The sequence below is a fragment of the Sceloporus occidentalis genome, unplaced genomic scaffold (genome assembly GCF_023333645.1).
Source record: "Sceloporus occidentalis isolate IW3139 unplaced genomic scaffold, rSceOcc1.0.p SCAF_5, whole genome shotgun sequence".
In the NCBI taxonomy this organism is placed as follows: domain Eukaryota; kingdom Metazoa; phylum Chordata; class Lepidosauria; order Squamata; family Phrynosomatidae; genus Sceloporus; species Sceloporus occidentalis.
This window is the reverse complement of record NW_028316985.1, coordinates 130,251,531-130,274,686: the sequence shown is the minus strand read 5'-3', so window position 1 is coordinate 130,274,686 and position 23,156 is coordinate 130,251,531. Positions and strand designations below refer to the sequence as shown.

General features: G+C 38.7%; 1 protein-coding gene across 3 annotated transcripts in view; it reads right to left on the bottom strand.

Moving 5' to 3' along the window:
* Positions 1–23,156, bottom strand: part of GPM6A (glycoprotein M6A) — a 209,367-nt gene that overhangs the window by 86,146 nt on the left and 100,065 nt on the right. The window contains exon 2 of one of the 3 annotated variants that reach the window (XM_089525450.1): positions 7,577–7,648. The exons of the other annotated variants lie outside the window; for them this stretch is intronic. Within the exon in view, the coding sequence (XP_089381576.1) occupies positions 7,577–7,648 (72 nt within the window). The remainder of the gene's footprint in view (positions 1–7,576; positions 7,649–23,156) is intronic. 3 annotated transcript variants of the gene reach the window in all.

Genomic DNA, 23,156 nt, shown 5'->3' with positions numbered 1-23,156 from the left:
GTGATGTGTGCCCTCAAGTTGTTTCCAACTTATAAGGACCCTAAAGTGAACCTGTCACTGGGGTTTCTTGGCAAGATTTGTGCAGACGGGCTTTGTTTTTGCCTTTCTCTGAAGCTGAGAGACTATGACTTGCCCAAGGTCACCTAGTAGGAGTGCATTTTAGATTTGGTCTGCATTTTTTACTTGCTGCTGCAATCTAAATACCCTGAAGGCATCAGATCCCATCTGATCTGATCCCAAGTGCTGTAGGCTATATTTAAGTGGCAGGAACTGGCAAAAGCACCTCTGATATTCCTTGCTGATGCCAACCCTATGAAATTCATAGGTTCACCATAAATTGACAGGCATCTTGAAGGCACATACACATATTATTAACCTAATGTGTGCTAGAGGTCCTTCAACTACAGAGTCACCAATAATAATAATAATAATAATAATAACAACAACAACAACCTACTTTCTCCCTGCCTCTCCCTGTAGAAATAACACAAATATAATGACAAGTATATTGATATTTCTTGTGTGGGAAGAATAATATACTTGCCATTTTAAGTGAGAAACTGAGAGCAGAATTTGGGTACTCTGAAAGTATTTGGGTACTCTGACAGTCCTCTGGAAGTATATTTCTGAATGTGTGAGCAGTGAATCTTGCCTGTAGGAAATTTTATATCTAAATAAATCAAATGTTACACAACACCAGCAGACCTCCAGCATATTCATTCCTAAATGAAGCAAATCCAGGAACGTTCCTGCCCTAAAATGTATTTCTTTCTTCAAAGATGAGACAGATGTGAAAAACGACAATTTTAGATTCCAAAATTACTAAATAAAATTATTTCTTAGGATCTTCTTCACATAACATCTCTGAATGCAGTGCAGGGTGTCCCCTGTATGCCCTCATATTATGATATGATTAAACAAATATCTAAAGACATCTTTCTCTTCATAGGAGGGAAAGCTGGGCAGTCCTTTTTGGAAGAGTTTCCTACTGCTAGGAAAAAAGAACACTTGATAAGGTACAGGCCTCCGGCATGTTTCAAAAATTGTGACTGCTAAGTAAAATGAATGACAGCAGTGGCCATTTGCTACTGCTATTCAGCATAATCCATGTAGAATGCATCTACACTGTAGAAATAATGGAGTTTGACACCACTTTGACTGTCATGGCTCCATCCTACAGAATTCTGGGATTAGTATTTTTTGTGAGTTACCAGCAGCCTTTGGCAGAAAAGCTAAAGATTTTGTAAAACTATATCTTCATTGCTTTTCAAAACAATGACAGATTTATTGAAAGGAAAATTCATAGTTTAATTTGAGCATGCCACTATAAATTAATAACATGTTAACAAGAAACTTGTAATTAACATGTTAAAAACATGTAATCTAAGGCTGTTGCCACACTGCAGAATTAAAGCAGCTGAACACCGCTGTATCTGTCATGGCTTCATCCTATGGAATACTGGGATATGTAGTTTGTTGTGGCACCAGAGCTCTACAACAGAGAAGGCTAAATATCCCCAAACCCCCTATAAATGCAAGTATTCCATAGTATTGTCCCATGACAGTTAAAGCAGTATCAAACTGCATTAATTCTTCAGTGTAAATGCAGCCTACCATATATATTCGACTGTAAGTTGAGAAATTTATGCCCCAAAATTGCTCCTGAAATTTGGGGTAGACTTATATAAGGGTCAATACACTAGTAATGCTTAGAAGGGTCCTAAAGCAAGCAAACTTGATGCCCCAATCTCCATTGAACACCAATTCCTTCCCCCTCCAGTCCATTTTGCAAGCCTTTGCTTCCTATGGAAAAACCTCCCCATTTAAAAACACTTGCTTCTTTCTCTGCTCCGTCTTCCAAGCCTTTGATTCGTATTGGAAAACCTCTCCATTTAAATCCACCTGCTTCTTTCTCTGGTACGTATTGAAAGCCTTTGCTTCCTATGAAAAAACCTCTCCTTTTAAAACCACTTGCTTCTGTCCTCAGTCCCTTTTGCAAGACCTTGCTTCCTATGGAAACAACTCTCCATTTAAATCCACTTGACTGAATCCAATTGTACTAGACCAAAACATAGGGGGTTATTTTGTCATCAAATGACACTAAACTAGGGCTACCAAAGTGAGAAGCAGACCAGTCATAATGGAAGTGATTGTCGAAGAAAAATCAAAAGGCCATAATCATATAGCACATTGTCAATCAAAATGCAGCCAAATCAGTCTGCAAATTACATGGTCAGTGCATCTAGCAATTTACAACAAGCTAAGGCAGATCAAAATATGGATGCCTAAGCACCCTAAAAAGAAATCAATAAACTGAATAGGGAAATATATATGTCAAGTAAGTCTTGACAATTGTTATGACAGAGCAAAATCATCATGGATACTGTGCACAAAATCATCATGAGTGCTCTTGTCCTGCAGGTCATTCTTATGCCTAAAATCCAAGGACAAGACTCATACATGGAACTAAACCTAAGGAAAACATAGGTAATATGGTATTGGATATTCAGGCAACATGGAGTTGTGGTTGTCACACTAAAGCTTCCCAAACTATAAATTTATATATGAGATGTCTATAAAATAAAATGTAAGATGCAAAAAAGCATCTTATATGTCTTCAGGGCATTTTCTCTAGTTCTCCAGGTTATTATTTGCAAAAAGACATAATGAAAGCTCCAGGAATGTCCCATATTTCTCAAGCATAAGACAGTTATTTACCTATGTACATCTTTTTGCAGGTAGAGGAACTGTGAGTGTAGGTGAAGTGAACCCAGACCCAGGATCAAGTTGACCTTTTCAAGCCTAAGACTGGACTGGTGTATTTTCATATTTAATAACATACATAGTAAAAGATATAAACTAGTTTCAATTAATGTGGAATTTAAGGAACACATTCTGTGAAATGAAACAAATGAGCATTCCTACAAGCAATGAAGTGAGTAATCATATCGAACACACTAATGAATAGTTGGCTGGGTTTGGGAGCAATACTGGGACTTCTGTACCCTCCAGCTCTAGAGATAAATTAAATCGAAACATGAACCATGATGGAAAGGAGAAGGGAGAGCAATACACAGATCTTCATTAGGTCCTACCATCAAAAGAGCCATAAAACTGCCTTTAGGGCATCCTACTCAATGAATTACTGCATATCTGAGATAGCCAAGAACATGACATAGTATGTGAAGAACCCATAGGTTAAAGATTTTTAAGAGTTCTTTAGTGATTTTTTTTTCTTTCTAAAAGCAGCCTGACTAGCTACCTACATTTATTGATAATTAAACCAGTAATATCACATACCTGGAAACTGTGAGAGAGGTTAAAAAAAATGGAGGTTGGAAAGATTTTTTTAAAAACAGCTAAATCACATCCATTGAATCCATCTCTATAAACCAAAAAGCCCTAAACATGTGGGCTATTCTAGCTGTTCTGTTATTTGAGTTGATTCCCCTCCCCTGCAAAGAACCACATGAAAAATTCCCATTTACACTCTGATTATAAGGATGCCTAAATTTCATCCTCGGGGTTTTCATAATCAAGGTTCATCCTTTTAAAAGAATGCAAAACAAGATATTGTTGTCATTGCATATGTAGCTGTACAACTAAAATCTACATCATTCTCCAAGTATGAAGCTTCAGTGAGCTAGCAAGAACCAGAAAGCCTGCAAACTCTAAGCAGCCCTCTAAATAGCACAACACTCATGATGTTTCACACACTGTAAAATGTTCCCTGAGCTGCTTATTAGATCATGTTTTCCCTAGTCCCAGAATTCACCAGCTCCAATGAACTGTGGCCATGCTGTCTGGAGAAGTCTGAGGCTTCAATCCCAAACTGTAATTTTCCCAAGCGCTGGCAATCACCTCTTATGACTTCCTGCAACAACAAAGAAGCACTATGGCCCTTATCACATGAGGGACTTACCACACAGTAATCGTAGCCCAAACATTGCCCAAACACTCCAGAAGTGCGGAGATGGGATCATCCTCCACGCTTCTGAAACATCACTGAAGTGCTCTTGTTGTTTGGATTCTCCATGAATGATTGGTTGTTGGAAGAACAGCGGAATGTCTCAATTACGTTTCAGAAGCGTGATGGACGATCCCACCTCCATGCTTCTGGAGCGTTTGGGCAAACATTTCGGTTATGATTACCGCACAGTAAGTTTCTTGTGTGATAAGGGCCATAGTGCTTCTTTGTTGTTGCAGGAAGTCATAAGAGGTGATTGGCAGAGCTTGGGAAGATTACAGTGTGATAGAGTCATGTGGGGGAGAGAGCTGTCTAGAAACTCTCTACCTACAGCATGCCAGCGCCATATGCAGGCACGCCATACACAGCTTTAATCTTACATGGAAGGTTACGCCAGCATAAGGAGAATGATGCGCCCGCCTGTGGCGCACATGACGCACGAGACATTGGAACACTCCCCCATTGAAACTAATGGGGTTTGAGCGTACGCATTTTTCCCCATACGCGGGGGGGGGGGGCAGAACAGATCTCTGCATATGAGGAGGGCCCACTGTAATTCCTCTTCTACCATTGTACCTGTGCTCTCCTTTGCAAATAAATTTTGAATATGAATCCTAACTATAGTAATGGTAGCACTACCAGTGGCAGTGGTAGAGGACACCACCTAGAACAGAAGCAAACAGGAGTTCTGGTTGACATCCTCTCTCTCTATTTCTTCTCCAGATCCTAGAGTCATAAACAGAATCATAACAGCCACGATTCTGTTCAGTGCTGGCAGAGTGTAAAGCTCTGCTAGCATACTTCTCCTGGACTTCCCCTTCTGGGTCAGATACAACCTCAGTTTGAGGTACAAGAGCACACCCAATGAATTAATGTTTGTCATGGAAATCATGGAGGATGACACCTTTTCTTCTTTCCTGGCTGTACAAATGCATTGATATAATCCCAGAAGCCTCTCTCTCAAACACATTGGTTGGCTATGGGGTGAACATTAGTGTCTTAAACTGAGGTTGGGGGAGGGGAGAGTTCCTTGCACAAGAAAGTATTGGATAACCTCTTCTGCAGCCATCAAATAAGTACACCCACTGGTACAAATAAACACACTAGTATTATGATCTATCAGACAGATCTTTGATAAAATCCATTCAGCTAAGGATATCCATTCAACAGCTGTTACAGATGTAGTATCCTTTTAGTAATGATAATTATACAGTCCACCCTCCTTATCAGCAGACTTGCCATCCACAGATTTAACCATCCGCATACAGCAAGCCCCCATTGTATTTAATGGCAGCATATGCACGAGGCCGCACTAGTGGGTGTGTGCATGCCACACAACCATTAAATTTACTGGGACTTGAGCATGCATGGATTTTGATATCCGCATGGAGCAGAGGGTCTGGAACAGATCCCCCGCAGATATGGAGTCTGGCTATACATGATGATTCAGTTTCTTAGCAACAATTGACAACTTTGATGCACAAGAGGGTATCTCAACCTTGGTGGAAAGCTGCAGCTGAATGCTGAAAACTAAGGTATTAATTTTACAAATAAATATTATACAGGTTAAGTCTCCCTTATCCAAAATGCTTGGGACCAGATATATCTTGGATTTCAGTTTTTCAGATTTTGAAATAGTTACATATAAATGAAATATCTTGGAGTGGGAACCCAAGTCAAACATGTAATTTATATGCACTTTGTATACACCTTATAAACATGGCCTGAAGGTAATTTTATACATAATATTTTAAAATGATTTTGTGCATGAAACAAAGTTTGTGTACATCAGAAAGCAATGGTGCAACTATCTGAGCCGCCCATGTGGACAATTTTGGATTTGGAGTATTTGGGATTTTGAAATTCTGCACAGGAGATACTTAATATGTATATTAATTCCATATGTCTGTCTGTCTACATACACACACACACGCACACACACACACAAACACACATGCACACACTGTTTGTCTCTGGTTGCAAATTCTCAGAAAAAAATGTGAGTAGAAGATCTTTAGTACAGCAGATTCCTTCTTATGTCACTGCCCTACTTTCATACTGCATCACATGAAAGCAATTTTGTATGCACTTAAATGTGGCCACACATAGGATTTCCATTAGACACTCAGAATTTAAACAGAGGCAGTTTCTATATTTTATCATATCTGCTGAATAAATTATTCACATCTCATTTATGAATGCTCTAGTTAAAAGCACAATATAAATAAATCACTATAAGACAATGTAAGTCAAAGTGAATTCAAATAAAGAGTTGTGATCATCTACACTGGGATTCTCCCATCCTTTCTTCAAAACTAATTTGGATCCATTCAAAATGCCTATACTCTTCCTGGACATTTCTCTTCATTGCTGTTTGTTGGTTATATTAATAAGTAGCTGACAGAAAGAAAGCTTGGTAAAGAACTGACATTGTGCCATCCTCAACTGAGACTTTGGTGCAAAAACTATCATGTGAATCCAAGTGAGAAACTAATCTGAGATCCAAGTGATTCAGCACTTCTTTATAGCAGAAATTCAAGCATTAGAGAAATTCAAAAATTAGAGGAAATTCAAGAATTTAAGCATTATTATATTGTAACAACTGTCAGAATTAGCTGAAAGACTAGAAATTACTGTGAACGAGAGGAGCTACAAACCGTATATGGTATGATATGAAAATAGCCAGCAAGGAAGAGGGTTTGGCAGCATCCTGATGAGTGGTAGGAGAAGCTGAGAACAACCCTGAAGATGACTGCAGTGGAGCTGTCACTCTGTATGCTGCTGGTAGTGGTTGTAATGAGTAAGGGAGTTTTTTAGATCTTTTCTCAGCCTAAATACAATTGGGAAGCAGACTAAAAATTGCATAGTTATAGTGTGGTTTTCTCAGTCCAGGAGTGGAAGTTTGATGATGTAAAAACAATGCTACCTAATAAAACCAAGTCTGTAAGGGGAAAAAATGTGAGGGGATCCAGGCAGTATACTTTGAGTTACCATCATTGGTCCTTGCAATGCTTACAACAGGGTACAGTCAACTACGCTAGTAAGGAAGGGTTTGTTGAGTTGGCTAATAATCCTTTCTTATTGTTCTTTCAATAGGAATGTGAAGAAATGTATCCGTAGACTAAGGAAAGACAGGTAGGCTTTCAGGAATAGCCAGGAGAATCTTTACATTTTTTATACACATGTTTTTGGCTAATAGGCATTTATTTATTGAATTTATATCATTTATATATAATATAAAAGACAGCATGCATGAATATTTTTCCTTCTTCAGGTTACAACAATTCAGTGATACAGATCAAGCTGAAGGAGGATGAGTGTCCCAAGGTAACCAATTAATTTGGTTCACTGGATCTGGAACCTGGATCTCCCAAGTCCCAGTCAAGGACTTCATAACTGTTAAAACACAATGGTTCCTATATTCATTACCCAACAATTATATACCAAAAAGATATTCAGTGAAGAAGTTGATCATTGGTTTCTGATAAGCTGTTGACCATTTCCACACCATCCTAGGTCCAGCCCACATCCTTTGGTGCTGTCCACGAAGAAAGGACTAGATGATTAATTTTTTTAATGAAGAACTAAAATAGCAAATGTACAGCTTACCTAAACGGTGGCAAGTGAGGTGCATGTTAACCAAGCAGATTTCTTCCTCTCTCCCTGTCCTATTGCCCATATCTGAAAGGTGTAAACACCAAGTAGGCAGAAAAAAAAATTAAGTATATGCCTTATGCATTCAAATGAAATAAACATGGGAAATGTATAGTTTACATATGGAACAATTTCCTAAATATATAGAATATCCTTCTCTTAAGTAAACACAAGGTCCATTACAGGGTATGGTAAAATGCAATCTTTTATTTAAAATGAGGGGGGATGACAGGTAACCCCAGAACTGTTATGCAATAGTTTCCAATCATTGAACTGGGGACAAAAATTCGTTTCAAGGCTGTTCATAAACAGCTTCCTTGTGTTCTGTCAACTCCGGCCCTATTTTACCTGAATGCAAAATAAAGAATCAAGATGGGAATTCTTCTAGATAATGGATTATAAAGCCAAAGCAGATTAATTATCTCTGTCACCATAAATAGGTGTACAATTAGGACTGACTCAGTATGTATGTGTATACTCATTCTCTCTGCTTTGTCCTTCCACAACTTCAGGAATACATTAAAAATAAGAAATAATTCCTGTTGTGAACTAACAATACAGGAATTCATCCTACATATCATCATCCTTGAGTAAAGTGCAACTGTGAGGAAACAGTTCTTGCTATGAGATCAAAAATTGAAATTATAGATTGAGCTAGCAGGTTATATGCTGAAGCTAATCCAAACATTGCAATTCATAAAACTTTCATTTAAAAAAATCAAAGGCAAACCCTTTAACAAGGAGAACAAGAGCAGAGAATGTAATAACCATCCAGATATTGGACTGCAACTCCTGTCAGTCTTAGCCAGTATTGCCACTGATGGGGCTCATGGGAGTTGCATTCCAGCAAAATTCAGTGGGCCACATATTCCCTATCCCTAAACCCTATGTGCTCCAGTTTGCTAATTTAAAATCAGACATATCAGAACTACGGGGGGGGGGGGGGGGGGACAAGGAAAGGACAATGGCTTGCCATCTAAGATGAATAAATGGAAAAAATGTCATGCTAGGAAAGTTCCTTCTCCTCTCCCATTTTAATGTCTTACCCCCAATCCCTAAGGAGCATCTCTGGAGATTCAGAGACCCTCTTGACCAATGTGGGATGGGACAGGAAGAACTCCCAATTTGGCAGACCTGTCCCTCATTTGGGGTGGAGGTTAACCTCTTTCCAATGGGGGGTGGGGGGCAGGATAAGGAACTTTCCTACCATAGCCTTCCTTCTACTTGCTCATCTTAGAATCCAAGCCAGAGTTTCTAGAATCTCCTTACTCTGTTCTCTGTTTTTATATATAGTACAGTTGTGTGTTAATCTTGCCTCAACAACTGTGAGCACTATGGATGTTTCAGATACAAAAACTCTAAACTATTACTTTCATAGCATAGATGAAAACATGTCTGGGAAAGAGGTTATGTAAGACTAATTTATAATATATACTTTCTGATTCAGAAGCTTCTTCCATATTCAGCAGCTCCAGTAAACACATGGAGAGGCATCCTGTTCACACATCTAACCTAAAGAACCATCAGCCTCTTTTCTAATGTTATCAGTTCAGCCTTTACTCAATAAAGCACTTTGCTGATTGTGAACTGAATAGTCAGACCCATGTGTTATGAGATACTAAAAACATGTGTTGGTGGATCTTAATCCTTCAGTGGCAACTCACAGTCCAAAACAAGTGGAGAGAAGAAGAGGAGACAACATATAACATAGCTGCTCACAAACAAATATGGAAGCCCACTGGGAAACACCAGTACACAGCCAAAGATGGAATGATCCATATAGACATTGTGAGAGGTTGTGAAAATTCAGATTGTGCTAAATGCTTTCCACACTGTCATGCATCAAGTAATAATAATTTTAAAAACAGATATGTTTATTTCAGGAGGACCTAAAATATGCATGTCTGGCTTTCTCCTTATTGTGCATGGCTAACTTTTCCTAACATACATATGAAATTCCTAAACCTTATTGAGGGGCAAAGTTGTTGTGAATCTAGATGATTAATCAACTGACTGAAGTGTATCATTACATGTGCAAAGGTCTCTTTTCCAGCTTCTTCCTTTTAATTACCACTATCACAAGGATAAAAATAATTATCGATAAGTTTACAAAAATACAAAGAGTAGATTCACATGTACACATTTTTTCTCGGTCTTTCCCACTCCAGTTTCCCCCCAGAAGTAATTTCTCCTTATTTTCTTATATACTGCTACAATCTACGGTAATATCTAAGAAATGAAACATACAAATACATAAATAAATAAATGAAAGTTTTCTCAGGGGGAAATGTAATGAAGAAAATAAGTAATTTTGGTATTCTATAGGATTTCTACTAAACAATCCAGATTTTCTCAGCATCTTGAGAAATATTAGTGTGTTTGAATTTTTCCATTTTCTGTTAATGTAGAATTCAACTCATACCTTGACTTACTCACAGTCCATGCAAAGGAATGCTTCAAGGTGTAAATGTAACTATCAGGATAAAGCTTAATTTCCTTTAAAAATTCGAAAGCTATAAGATACATACATATGTACAAAAGTCAAAATAGAGGAGGTCAAGTTTAATCATTAATTATAATGATGTTTTGTTAAAGATTGCCTTCACTGACTGGAAAACAGGATGTCTTCTTATACAAGGCATGGAAATTTTCTAGCTTAAGACCTGCTTGTGTATAGATTTCTGGTTTAAGATCTGTCTGTGTATAAATTTCCATTTTAATCTACAAAAACCCTTTGTTGGAAGTTAAACCCATATTGAATTCTGCTGCTATTAATTATGCAGTCATACAGAGACTACAATGTGTCACCAGTAAAGCATGCTTTTCATTTTTATTCTGCTACATTATCTATTGCTGAACTGACATAGGCACCACATCAATGCATACAAGTCACATTCTGTTATACCTTAATTAATTCATTAGTAAATTAGTAGGATTTAGAAATGTCTCTATATCAGAGATTTCACAACTATGTACAATGCAATGGAAGCTTCCAAAAATTTCAGAGAAGTAAGAACACTGTCTCACTAACCAGATAGGTATCTCTTCTCTTCTTTTCAAAGATAGGTATGTCTACCTCTACGTCTACATCTACTTCTCTTTGAATGACAATTGCAGTTGCATATGTGGCTGCTGTTCCTGTTGCCCATTTACATAACCATAACAAGGCAAAGACTTAAATTACAGTCAGCCCTTAGTATCCATGGGGAATCAATTCCAGGTCCCCTCCCCCCACAGATACCAAATCTGTGAATGCTCAAACATACATTGTCCCCAATGGCACCGCGTGCACTTGGCCACACATTAGAGATAGCCCCCATTGTCCTGTGGTGGTGCCACCACTGTGGAAAATGGAACATAATGGTGACAAGGCCATGTGCACATGCTGCCAAGGGACAATGGGGGAAGTTCCTTATGGTAGCACAGCCGTGTGCACACTCTGCAATTTGGGATAATGCAGGCTTGCCATCCACAGATACTTGAATAAGCAGATGGCAAGTTTGTGAATGCCGAGGGGCAACTGTATCACAATTATCCCCCCCCCCCGCCAGCTCCAACATACCTAGGCCCAAAAGCAAATGAAAGGGCCCCTCTTCATCTCACCACTATGGTCTTAGAGGAAGAAAAGAAGAGGCAGTATCCCCTGCCTCACTTTCTCCTTTTGAGTCATGTCTCAGAATGGAAACCTGAGGAACTGTTTGTTGTCCTTTTTCTCTTAAACCACCATGTACACTTATAGCACTATATTGATGATGATGATGATGATGATGATGATGGAGAAGAAGAAGAAGATGATGAAGATTTTTATACTCACTAAAGACAGTGTGGTTTAGTGGTTTGAATACTGAACCATAGTTCTGGAGACCAGGGTTAAATTATCCACTCAACTATTGAAGCCCACTGGGTGACTTTCGGCCCCAGAACCCCACCCCCCCATGATAGGTTCACCTTAGTGTTCCCGTATGTTAGAAACAACTTTAAGGCACAGAGCAACAACAACAACAACACTTACTGCAAATGCTAAGTAAATTTAATTTTTTATTTTTAAATATTATTTTATATATATTAAGTAAAAAAGAATAATAGAAAAAATGATAAAGCATATAGAGAAATTTCATCAGAATATATAACATACATGATGTAGACAATAAGCATCTGTTCAATTTCTTTGTTATATTCTCATCCAGTTGTTGAGTTTCTGTTGACTTTCTTCAATCTCAGTGTTGGTTATTACTATACATTTGTAGTTCCCCTTCCTATATCCAAACCATTTTTCTAGTACTCTTTAATTTCTATCATAATATTTTCCATATTTGTTCCATTTTTATAAGGAAAAATGAAAATAATGTAAAATTAATTTTTTAAAAAGTGACAAAAGTGAAGGGGTCTTCATTTTATAATGATCATGACAAGGGGAAAAAAAATTAATATCGCTGCATGCCTTCAGGTTATTTCCAATTTATGGTGACCTAAGGCAAACCTATCACAGAGTTGTCTTTGCAAGATTTATTCAGAGCAGGATTGCTTTTACCTTCCTCTGAGGATGACAGAGAATGACTTGAAAGACTGACAGAGAATGACTTGTCCAATATTACACATTGGGTTTCTGTCCCAGAATCCTAATCTAACACTCAAATCACTACAGCACACTGGCTCAAAACACTGATGCAGTCAACATTATAGTCAAGACTGTTATGATACCTTTGTACTGCTTCACCCAGCATACTAGGGCCTCATTCCCACTATCTTTTAAAGCAGATCATGAATCAGTTTGAACCATTTCAAACCACCCTGGTTCCCACTTAATCTTAATTGCTGAAGTGATTCCGAGAGGGGGGCATGCACTAGACCCATTTAAACCATGTCTTTTTTACTTTGACTTTTTTTTTCAAATCTGTGCAAGTGTGAACCACATGCGGATCATAATCGATTTAAATTTGCCCGTCTGGCTGGAGTGTGTCCATTTTGAATCGATTAATGCCTGAATGTGAACCACAAGTGGATTATTTTGGAGGGAAAAATGCGATTGGGGCAAATGTAGTGGGAACCACACACCGCTGTCGAATTGATCCATCAATTCGGTTCACATGCCAATTTATACGTAAGTGGGAATGAGGCCTATTATGTCCCCACCCCACATACTATTAATAGTTCTGCAGAGTCAAGATGTGCTCCTCTGTCACAGAGAAAACAATTCTCTTATCTATGTCTAGCTGAATCTGTGAGGGCTTCACTGATGCCTTTAAAATGGGGCTGCCCAAATACAACTGGCAGCTTGTGCTGCCTTGAATCTTGTGTATTGTAGTGGCCATTTCAAAGAAGTGCACTGTGACTGTTCATTATACAACTTGATCTTGGATCTCTGGATAACTCATGTATCCATAATTACTTAATGGCAAATACATGTGACAGAGCTGATTATCTTTATGGTGAATGTTTCCTTTGCTTTTATTCATTTTGTAGCCTTTGAACTGAGCTACACGTGATCTTCAAAAAAAGATGTCTTCTCTCTAGTCACAGACACCATCAAATTATTTTAATTCAAGTGATTTTCTTTTTGTCGTTCCCCTCCCCTTAGGAAAATTCATTATTCATGGCTTGAGGGTATGTGTGGTTGCTCTGGTGGGTTTTAAGAACGGCACAGGCTTTAGTTGTTTTTCAGTTGGGTTTTCCTTTCAGTTTTATCTGCAAAGCTGTTGAGGGTGTTGTTTTTAAGCACACAAAGAAGGAGTAACGATGCAATTGGAGTAATCTGCCAATATATTCTTTAAAGCGCCATTTTCCCCCTTCCTGCCCTGTATTTTGCAGCATTTGAGAACCACAGGCTGCTGACTCCTCTCTGCGCATGTTTAATCGACCACTATGGTTGTCATGCCAACCAGCAAAGAGAATTCTAAGCCTACACTTGGTATTTCAATGCAGTGACCCAATTACTGTCTGTCAACAAATTCAGTGGGACAATAGTAAGTGTAACACATTACTGAGATTAAATCCCAAAGACTGGACTATAAAAATGTCTGGAGCCCAAATCTTAAGGCAGTTTCACAGGGCAAAATACTATAAATAGAGTTAGCAGTAATGCTTCCTAATCCTTCAAATGTATACACTGTTTTATAACAGAGCCTTTCAGAAACACACCACAGAATGATCTCCGTTCAAGGTCCCTTTTGTTATTCACTCTCGAAAAAGATATCCCTTAATGCGAATGTTGGTATGTACTTGGAACTACCATGCATTGCAATCCAAACGTTCTTGAAAATGGGAAATATTTCATCCACAAATAGGAGATCTCAAAGTAAAAGATAAATGTTGCAGTTTCACAAAGATGACCACTGGAGAAATGAAATTGTTGACAATGACAACGCTAGTCCAAGCGGTATTCTCATTCTTGGTAACACAGAGCATTTGTTTACAAGGAAAAGTAACAAGGGCTATAGATAATTATAGCAACTATTTTCTAGACTGTTCTGTGTCACAAAAAATAGGGGGAAAGAAAAAATTTTGCCCAGCTGAAACACCCTCTCATTCTATGATCTCTTCAGCATCTATGTTCAGACATACACTTCCATTGTTAACATTGGCAGATGGATTGTTCTGTTATAAATAATTCATCTCGAAAGCATCATCATGGACAATGAACTTGTTCTTGGCAAAAAGCCAATCCCACATTCATATAAATAAAATATATTAACATATATAGCAATGTTTTTATTAATATAATAACACATACTTGCAACATCGAGACAGCCTCTACACACAGCCATTTCCAATGTAGAAATCTGTATTTTCTTTGGATAAAATATACCCACATATATAGAAGTGTGCAGTAATTCAGTGGTTAAGAGTATGAGCTAAGAATCCTCAGTGCAAACCTTTGCAAAACAGTATATCCATTGGATTGTCCTGTATCTCATCTGCAGTTTCCTCTGGCAATATAGTGATAACAATCAGCCTACTGCCAGCTCTAGTAGACAGTACTGAGTTCGACAGGCTAATAATTTAACTTGCTATAAGACTTTTTTCTGTTTCCCCATGGTATGTATGTCCCAAAATATTATTTGCAGTTGTCACTAATATTGCCAATCACAATCTAGTCATTCTAGTTACCATGTAATATACAATGTCAAAACATAATCCTTTACATGTTTTCCCCCATTTTTTCCAAGTGTAGTCTGTGAGAATGGGATTACTGTACCAAGAAATCAATTACCATTCTTGGGAACTATAAATCGAAAAAATGAAGTAACTAGAATTCTTCCATCCTTGCCATTTTTTTTCCTGATGGAGGAAAAATGAACTTTAAATTGCTTTGATAGGTAGGAAAATGTGTCATATCCCAGAAAAAAAAATGTACTTAATTGGGGCTAGAACATAGTCCATTAGAGATGAATTAAATTAAAAAGTACAATAAACTGAGATAAGACTCCTATTTCTCTGTTGTGGATGTGAAGGAAGTTGGGCAAGATATAAATCTAAATAAGGAAAAATACTAGATATGAAAAGGAATTTCAATAGGACTATTCAGCAAAGGAAACAAATAGAACATAGGATTGTTGAATCATCACAGTAAATTAGATTAGTTAATATTCTACAGAAAGATAATGACCTGAACCCTATTTGCAGTCACAACTAGTAGACTCACTGAATCAATTGTTATGTAAACCCCCTTGATTCAATGGGTTTGCTCAAGTTGGAAGTAACAATAGGAGTTGGGCCAATATATTTTAAAGGAAGTGCACCTTTCTAGATGACACAGTAGAAAAGGGTAAACCACCCTCTCCTGTTTGTCCCTTATCTTCTTGGATCCTTCTTCATCCTTTTTTGAGTTGGACTCTTAGTCAGGACAGCAATCATGGGAGATATCTTAAATTCCATAACAGTCACCAACAAAAGTACCAAACACAGATGTTGTCAGGCAAATACCCTGGCCAATAGCCTCAAATGATGGGTGGATGCTTTCTTGGTGGCCAGAAAATAGCTAGATCTTCCTTAACTCCTGCCTGCCCCATCAGTACCAAATCCTCTTTCTTACACCGTCTACTATTCTATCTTCCACTGTCACGTTATAGTCTGTAACCCCATCATCATTACATCTAAGACTGACATAATCATGGCCTGTTTGAGAGGAACAGGGAACAATAAAAGCAGTCTGGGAAACAGGAAAGAATTAGACTGAGAAAATCAGCTAAACTCAAACCTAAAAACTGAGTATCTAGCCATGTAGGGAAGACTGTTTGTCTGGAGAGCTAATATGGAGGTGATGGATTTTGCGGTTGTAAGAAAACTGTATAATTTACCTCTATATATGCTCAACTAGTATTTGCACATACAGTGAACCCAAATATTACAGATGGTGATTAATGCACCAATGGTGTCTCAGAATGCATAGATATAGGATGGGGGACACCTGGCTGAATGAGACTACATGTGAAAGGGATCTAGGAGTCCAAGTAGACAACAAATTGAAAATGAGTTGAACAGTGCAATGCAGCAGCTAAAAAGGCCAATGCGATTTTAGACTGCATCAATAGAAGTATAGTGTCTAGATCAAGGGAAGTAATAGTGCCACTCTATTCTGCTTTGCTCAGGCCCCACCTGGAATACTGTGTCCAGTTCTGGACACCAAATTCAAAAAGGACATTGAGAAACTGGAGTGTGTCCAAAGGAGGGCGACTAAAATGGTGAAGGGTCTGGAAACCATGCCCTATGAGCAACGACTTATGGAGCTAGGGATGTTTAGCCTGGAGAAGAGAAGGTTAAGGGGTGATATGATAGCCCTGTTTAAATACTTGATGTGATGTCATATTGAGGAGGGAGCTAGCTTGTTTTCTGCTGCTCCAGAGACTAGGACATGGAGCAATGAATGCAAGCTACAGGAAAAGAGATTCCACCTCAACATTAGGAGGAACTTCCTGACAGTAAAGGCTGTTCGACAGTGGAACACACTTCCTCAGAGAGTGGTGGAGTCTCCCTCCTTGGAGGTCTTTAAACAGATGCTGGATGGCCATCTGTTGGGTATGCTTTGATTGAGAGTTCCTGCATGGCAGGTGGTTTGACTGGATTGCCCTTGTGGTCTCTTCCAACTCTATGATTCTATGATTCTAAGCCATGGGATATGCTCTATGATTCTAGGTCAAATAGGAGCTCTACCATGGTTGGACCCTAGTTCAGCATATGAAGAATTACCAGTCCACTTCGAAAAGCTGCAGGAGATGTGACAGTGCAATCAAGGATGAATATATTTGCTCTTACTTAAAATGAAATCTTACTAGGCAAACATTCAAGTTTGTAGCAACTATCTGCAAAACAGAGCGCATTGAAACTTAGGATGAGTTAGGCGGCTCCAGGAGTATTCTAGCCCCAAAGCAGCCTCAAATTCATTGTTACCTCCACATTCCAGAGTGATTCTGGGGGGCTGTCCACATAGTGTCCCACTGTACACGTTGCTACCTCTGAGGCACCCAGCATCGATCATATGGCTGGGTGCTTCATTGTGGCCTCAGAGGGAGCAAACCATGCCAGCAGTGGCAACGTCAGGTGGCACAGTGATGGATAAAAGTCTGGAGCAAAAGGCAAGTCTTTTTAAACTGGTGTAGGGCAGGAATGGCCTGGGTTCAGTGCAGAAGTGGCCTGACATTGTGAAGACAGTCCACAGTACAGTTTCTGTCTAGGTCATTTATTAAATGTTCCCTCTTGCTTCCTTGAACCCATAAAGTCCCAACTATTAGCCATGTAATACTCTGACATCTACCCAACATCACCCAGAGCTTCTGCAGCAAACATCCCAGGGATGCCTTAATCTCGTCTAGTTCACTAACCTTCAATTCTCTGGTTAGCAAAGCCTTTTTTCCTGCACTTTCTCCTGGCCTTTTATGAACTTTTCTGCTCACTAAGCTGCTTGTTCCCTTAAGCTGCTTCCGGATCTCCAATATTTATCACCCCTTGCTAAAAAGGGCTACAAACCGATTAAAGAAATTTTGATTAATGATATGAGTTTCCATGGAGCAATCTAATAATTATATTGGTTTAACTCTGCAGGAGAGTCAAAAGAATATTTCTGAATGAAGAAGCATTCTATCATTGCTTTGGGACTGTGTGCACATGTGTTATATAAAGCAAAAAAAAAAAAAAACCAAATCAGCCATGTGAAAGAAAGGGATGATGCCTCTTAATAAGGTGTTTACCAGCTAAAATTGGGGAGTGGACTGGAAGGGGAAGGAACCAAAATAGACAAGAATATGTTGGTGAAATAAGAATCACAGATTTATTGCTTTTTGAGTCTTGGCTAAATAGGACGAAATCCAGTTTCCCAGACTACCTTTTTTGGGGGATTGTAGAATGGCTGAGAGTGGGGTACAATGCTTTGAGTATTGGAATAGAATTCTGGGAGACCAGGATGTGAATCCCTGCTGAGCTATGGAAAATCTGACTGGACAACTCATGCTTTCTAACCAGAAGAAGGCAAAGGCAAACTGCTTTTCAAAAAATCTCACCAAGAAATCACCATGATATGGCAACCAGAGGGTTGTCGTAAGTCAGAAATGACTTGATGGCACAAAACAATGACAACAACAGTGTAAGTCAATGGTTGGGTCTCCAAATACTTAGAAGTAAAGCAGATCTAACAGTCTCTATGATGACCATGTCCTAACTGGCTTTACCACCAGGATCCCTTGAGGGAATTCCCAAAGTGGGAAGGTTGTCATGCATTCCCACCATATACACACACACACACACACACACACACCCCAAAAAGTCCAATCCTGTGCCAAAACTGCCTTCCCAAAGATGTAATGAAGAAATAAACACCATATTAACTGAATATCACAGTGAACGAAATATACCCAATGTGACTTTAATCCAAGAACACAAAACCAGCTTGTTAAAATCTGACACTGGGGGAGGTCAAAGAAAGCTGGAATTGACTAAGTGATTAGAGGAGAGAGCTTTTAAGATGTCCAGGTGGACCAGAATGAATCTTGAACAAAAAGGATTAAACTCTCATGTTCATGCACCATTTTGTTTTGATTTTGTCCGTGTTAGAAAATAGCTCAATGATCGGACAGGTAGCAGCTCCTTCAATCCCACTCTTCTTTGTTCATGCTAGTGCTCTTCATTCTCTTCGTTGATAACAGTCAACTGGGTATCTTACAGCCAATGTGAATGCATTACATTGGCACAGGTGATTGTATTGTATTCAGCTACATGGTTTAATAAAACCCATTCAGAGCAAAGACAGTGTATGTTGCCCTCACTCTGAATGGGTAGATTTTTTTATCCCTTCATTATATCCACACCCATCACTAATGGAGTTGATTTTAACTCCATTAATTCTTAACCACTGAAAGCTTTGCCAAGATGTCCACCTGGCACAACCCTCAATTTTACACATAATTAACTTAAAACACAATGACAGCTGTCTGTAGGGTAATGGAATCAGTAAGAATACCATCCCATTAAGATACAGTAACTGTCAGAAAATATACCAAATAATCAATCTTTCACAAATGTATAAACTCTTTAATTACTCTTACAAGTTCTTTAACATTGTTTTATATATTTGGTTTTCTACAACTTTTTTCCAAATTTGTATTAATTCCAGAGAATTAATAAACCTGTTGTGATATAAATGATATAAATGTGTTAAATACCATTTAGAACTGGTATGCCTGTTGAGAAGTGTATACATGAGAAATAAACGGAGGCGGGGTACAAACCGCCGCTTTGCGGCGGTCTGCCGCCGCCGGCGGTAGATCCGTGGGGGAGCCGGAGCCTTCAGACGGCGCGGCTCCCGCGCGGACCGAAAAAGAAGCTCCAAAATGGAGCTTCTTTTTCAGTCGCGTTTGTGACGTAGCGAGGCGCCAGGGGCGCACTCGCTACGTCATAAAGGCTGCGACACGTACGGACGCTCAGCGTCCGATACGTAAAGATGGCGGCGCCCATGTCGAAGGGGCGCCGCCATCTTGTACGTATAGGATACGTACTAGGGTTAGGGGGGTGCGGAAGCACCGCCCCTTCCTAACCCTAGTACGTATCCTATATGTACTAAATGGCGGTATGTATCCCGCCCATGTAAATAAACTCTCTTCCAGTTCTGTGGAATGTTCTCTGGATGCCTGTTGCATAAAGCATTATTGTAAACTATAATAACAAAATAGCTATGATCTCAGTTGGAAACATTACAATACTTGTGATAAACTGGGGATAAAACATAGGAAATTCTCTGCTAACAATGATGAATTATGCATTACATGGCTATGTTTGGCATCCCTTTTGTAACTCCTAAAACATTCAGCACCATTACTGGGAACAAGGAGAAACATGGTGGTAGAGATCCTTTTTGTTTCCCTTCTGCCTTTCTGACTTGGTTGTTGATGGATGGATAGCCCAAAGACATGTGATTTAAAACAAATTCAGGTGTGTTATCTGCATGGCTGTGCAATGGTTTGCAGGTAAATCCACAAATTACATTTACAAAGAAGAAGCGGAACTGATTTTTTTATTTTATTTTTTAAATTAATCCTAATTACTTCAAAGGCATGTAAAATGACTTAGAATCCACCTGTGGTTTAATAGTCTTCAAGACTAGACTGCTTCTATTCCATTTTTTTGGTAAAACAACCAATGTATTGTTTTCTCATTTGTGTTAAACTGATTCCTGTTGAAAAACTCACTCGCTGTCTGACTCCAACCGTCCGTTCCCCCCCACACACACACTCAAATTAAAGCTTCAAGAAAGCATTTGAAAAGCATTGCCAGAGGCCAGTTGTGTTCACAGACAGGGTTCAAAGGTTGCAGGGGCTTACTACATGAGGATTAAAAAGCACAACATCTCCTGTCCTCATTTAATATTTATGAAGCCTTCATTGAACAGAAATGCAACCTAATTGCTTAATTCTTAGTGACAATGATCATTCAGGCAGCATGATCAGTTGCAGGCTCAAAGACTACTGAGACCTGCCAAAAACAAAACAAAACAAAAATGGTCACATCTCCAGCAGATGGTTCTGCTATAAGAGACTTGTTTCGCTCTTACACATGAAGTGGCTCAGGGGAAGGGGGATATTATCAGCATCCAACATGCTCTGTGATATCGGAAGCCCTGTCAACATCAGTCAGTTTCCTTAGTCCAAGGTTGAATGTAACCACATGAACGATAGAAAGAAAGCATTTTATTTGGGTGCTGTCATCCAAGCAAAGAAAGGACACTACAAATAGCCTACATTAATGTTCTCAAGTCACAGATTCTATTTGAAAACAACTGCTCATGTTTTGTTGAAACAGCAAAACTTATTTATTTCAAACATCTATCACTGCAATAAATAATCAGTATAGATCATATTAGTCAAAGCTTCCTTTTGCTTAAATGTTCTGGTGGTACATTTTCAAAAAGTATGTCAATGGAGCACCTTTTTCCCACCTGAAAGAACTATTCAGGACTGGAATACTATGGTATAAGCATTATCAGTCATTATTGCTGAATATTTCAGGGCCACCAGCAGGGTTTCAATATTAATTGTTGCCACTAGTTCTACAGACCTTTGTGGTTGCTCCCTACCAAGTCATATTTCAGATACAGATATGTGGGAAACACTCAATTACTACTTTTACTGGTGCAAGAAGCATCTGGTGCATAGTCAAAAGAAGATCAGAAGACGAACTGGAGAATTCCCATGAAAGCCCAAAGTCCCCTTGAAAACTTCAACAATTCTATCCATTTCTTCTAAAGTAATACACTATCACTAGCTATTGATTTGTAATCAGTAAATTTTTGAATAAGGATTTTTAAGGTACCTATACTGATAGTTTATACAATTCCAAAATTCTACCTCTTGGCCCCTCTTTAGCCAGTCATTTTTTGAGTCCTCAACCCTTTTCATCAAGTATCTTTATTTCTTAGCTCTCTTCACTGAATAGATATTTAACTTCTGAAGTTTAATTACAGGTCCTGCCACTTTTCTGTTCTGGGTAGTGTGGTACAGGATTTTGAATGTATCTGTGCAATCTGGTACCATTTTAAATTCCATAGGTTCAGGGAATCATTCTAGAATTCTCCAGCACAAAGTTCTAAGCACCATGTGTGTGTGCCTTCAAGTCACCTGTTGGCATAGTGTTTTCATAGGCAAGCAAGACTCAGAGGTGGTTTTGCCAGTTCCTTCCTCTGAGATACAGCCTACAATATAGCATCTAGTATAACCAGGGCTGATCCTGCTCAGTTTCCAAGATCACGCAAGATCTAGTGCCATTATGATATTTTCCAAACTACAAATCCTGGGATTCCATGGGATGGAGCTGTAACACTTAAGAGGTATCAGATTACTTTTAATGTATAGTTAAAGGGGCCATTTTTGCCCTGCTGGGCTATACCAATGTGTTTCTACCAATCTGTTATTGACCACGCGGCTATCATACTACAGAATTATAACACTGTGGTTCCACTTTGATGGCCATATTGCTGTTCTCTGGAATCCTGAGGTTTCTAGTTTGGTGAGGCACTGGAGCACTGTGGTTGAGATTTCTAAATACACTTCCATAAACAGCAGATCCCATAAGGGTACCAAGATAGTTAAAGTGGAACCATAACCCTATACCTACAATACCCACCAACATTTCACAGGTGAAAACCAGGACATGTGTGGCCAAGAAATATCAGAATGTGTTCAAGATGGCAAAATTTATTAATGAAGAAGTTCACACACGATAGAAGGCTGCAGCAGTTTGCTTTTGCCTGAGAGTACTTGGGTGGGAAAGATTCATTTCCCCTTCCCTTTGTTCTCTTCCACGGTGAGTTAACTGAGTACAAACTACTTTTGCACTTTGAAAGTAAGATGGAAGGGGGGGAACTAGGACATTTTAAGAGCAGCTAGAAAAGTGGGATGGCAGAAGAATCATCAGGATTCATTGATAAATCAGAAGAACACTTAGAGGGTATGCAATTGTTGTGTGCACCGGCCAGTTTTGATTTACCTTTATTTTTATCCAAATTTTCTTCATTTATCCATTGGAGAGTAGAAATTGTGGGAGGAAATTAAATAAACTATAACAATTCTTTGGGTTTGGGCATCAGTTTGGGTGATTTGGCACATTTTATTATTTTTTAAAAACATTTGGAAGGTGAGGGCTTTGGAGAAATCTTCCAGGGGCTAGGAGTGGAAATGGGATTCCATGAGCTTCGTGGGCTGCACTTTCCTCACCATTGCTCTTAAGCATAGGACAGATAATGTGCTATGACAACTGTATTATTGTTAAAAGAAACTTTGTTTTTAGTTAAAGATTCCATAAGACAAGAAGTCAATAATTTATTCAGATGGCAGTATTTTTGAAAATTTTGGACAGTAAATTGTAACAGCCAAAAGGAAACAAGAGATAAAGAAAGCCGGCCAAACTTATGCTCAACCATTTCATATAATTTCATTTATACAGTATAATGATTATTTTCTATAAGTTATTTTCCAGCTTTCTAAGTACAACTTCTCCAAGTCTGGATCCACTGCATATATCTGATCTATTTTCTTCCTTCTTTCTTCTTTCAAAT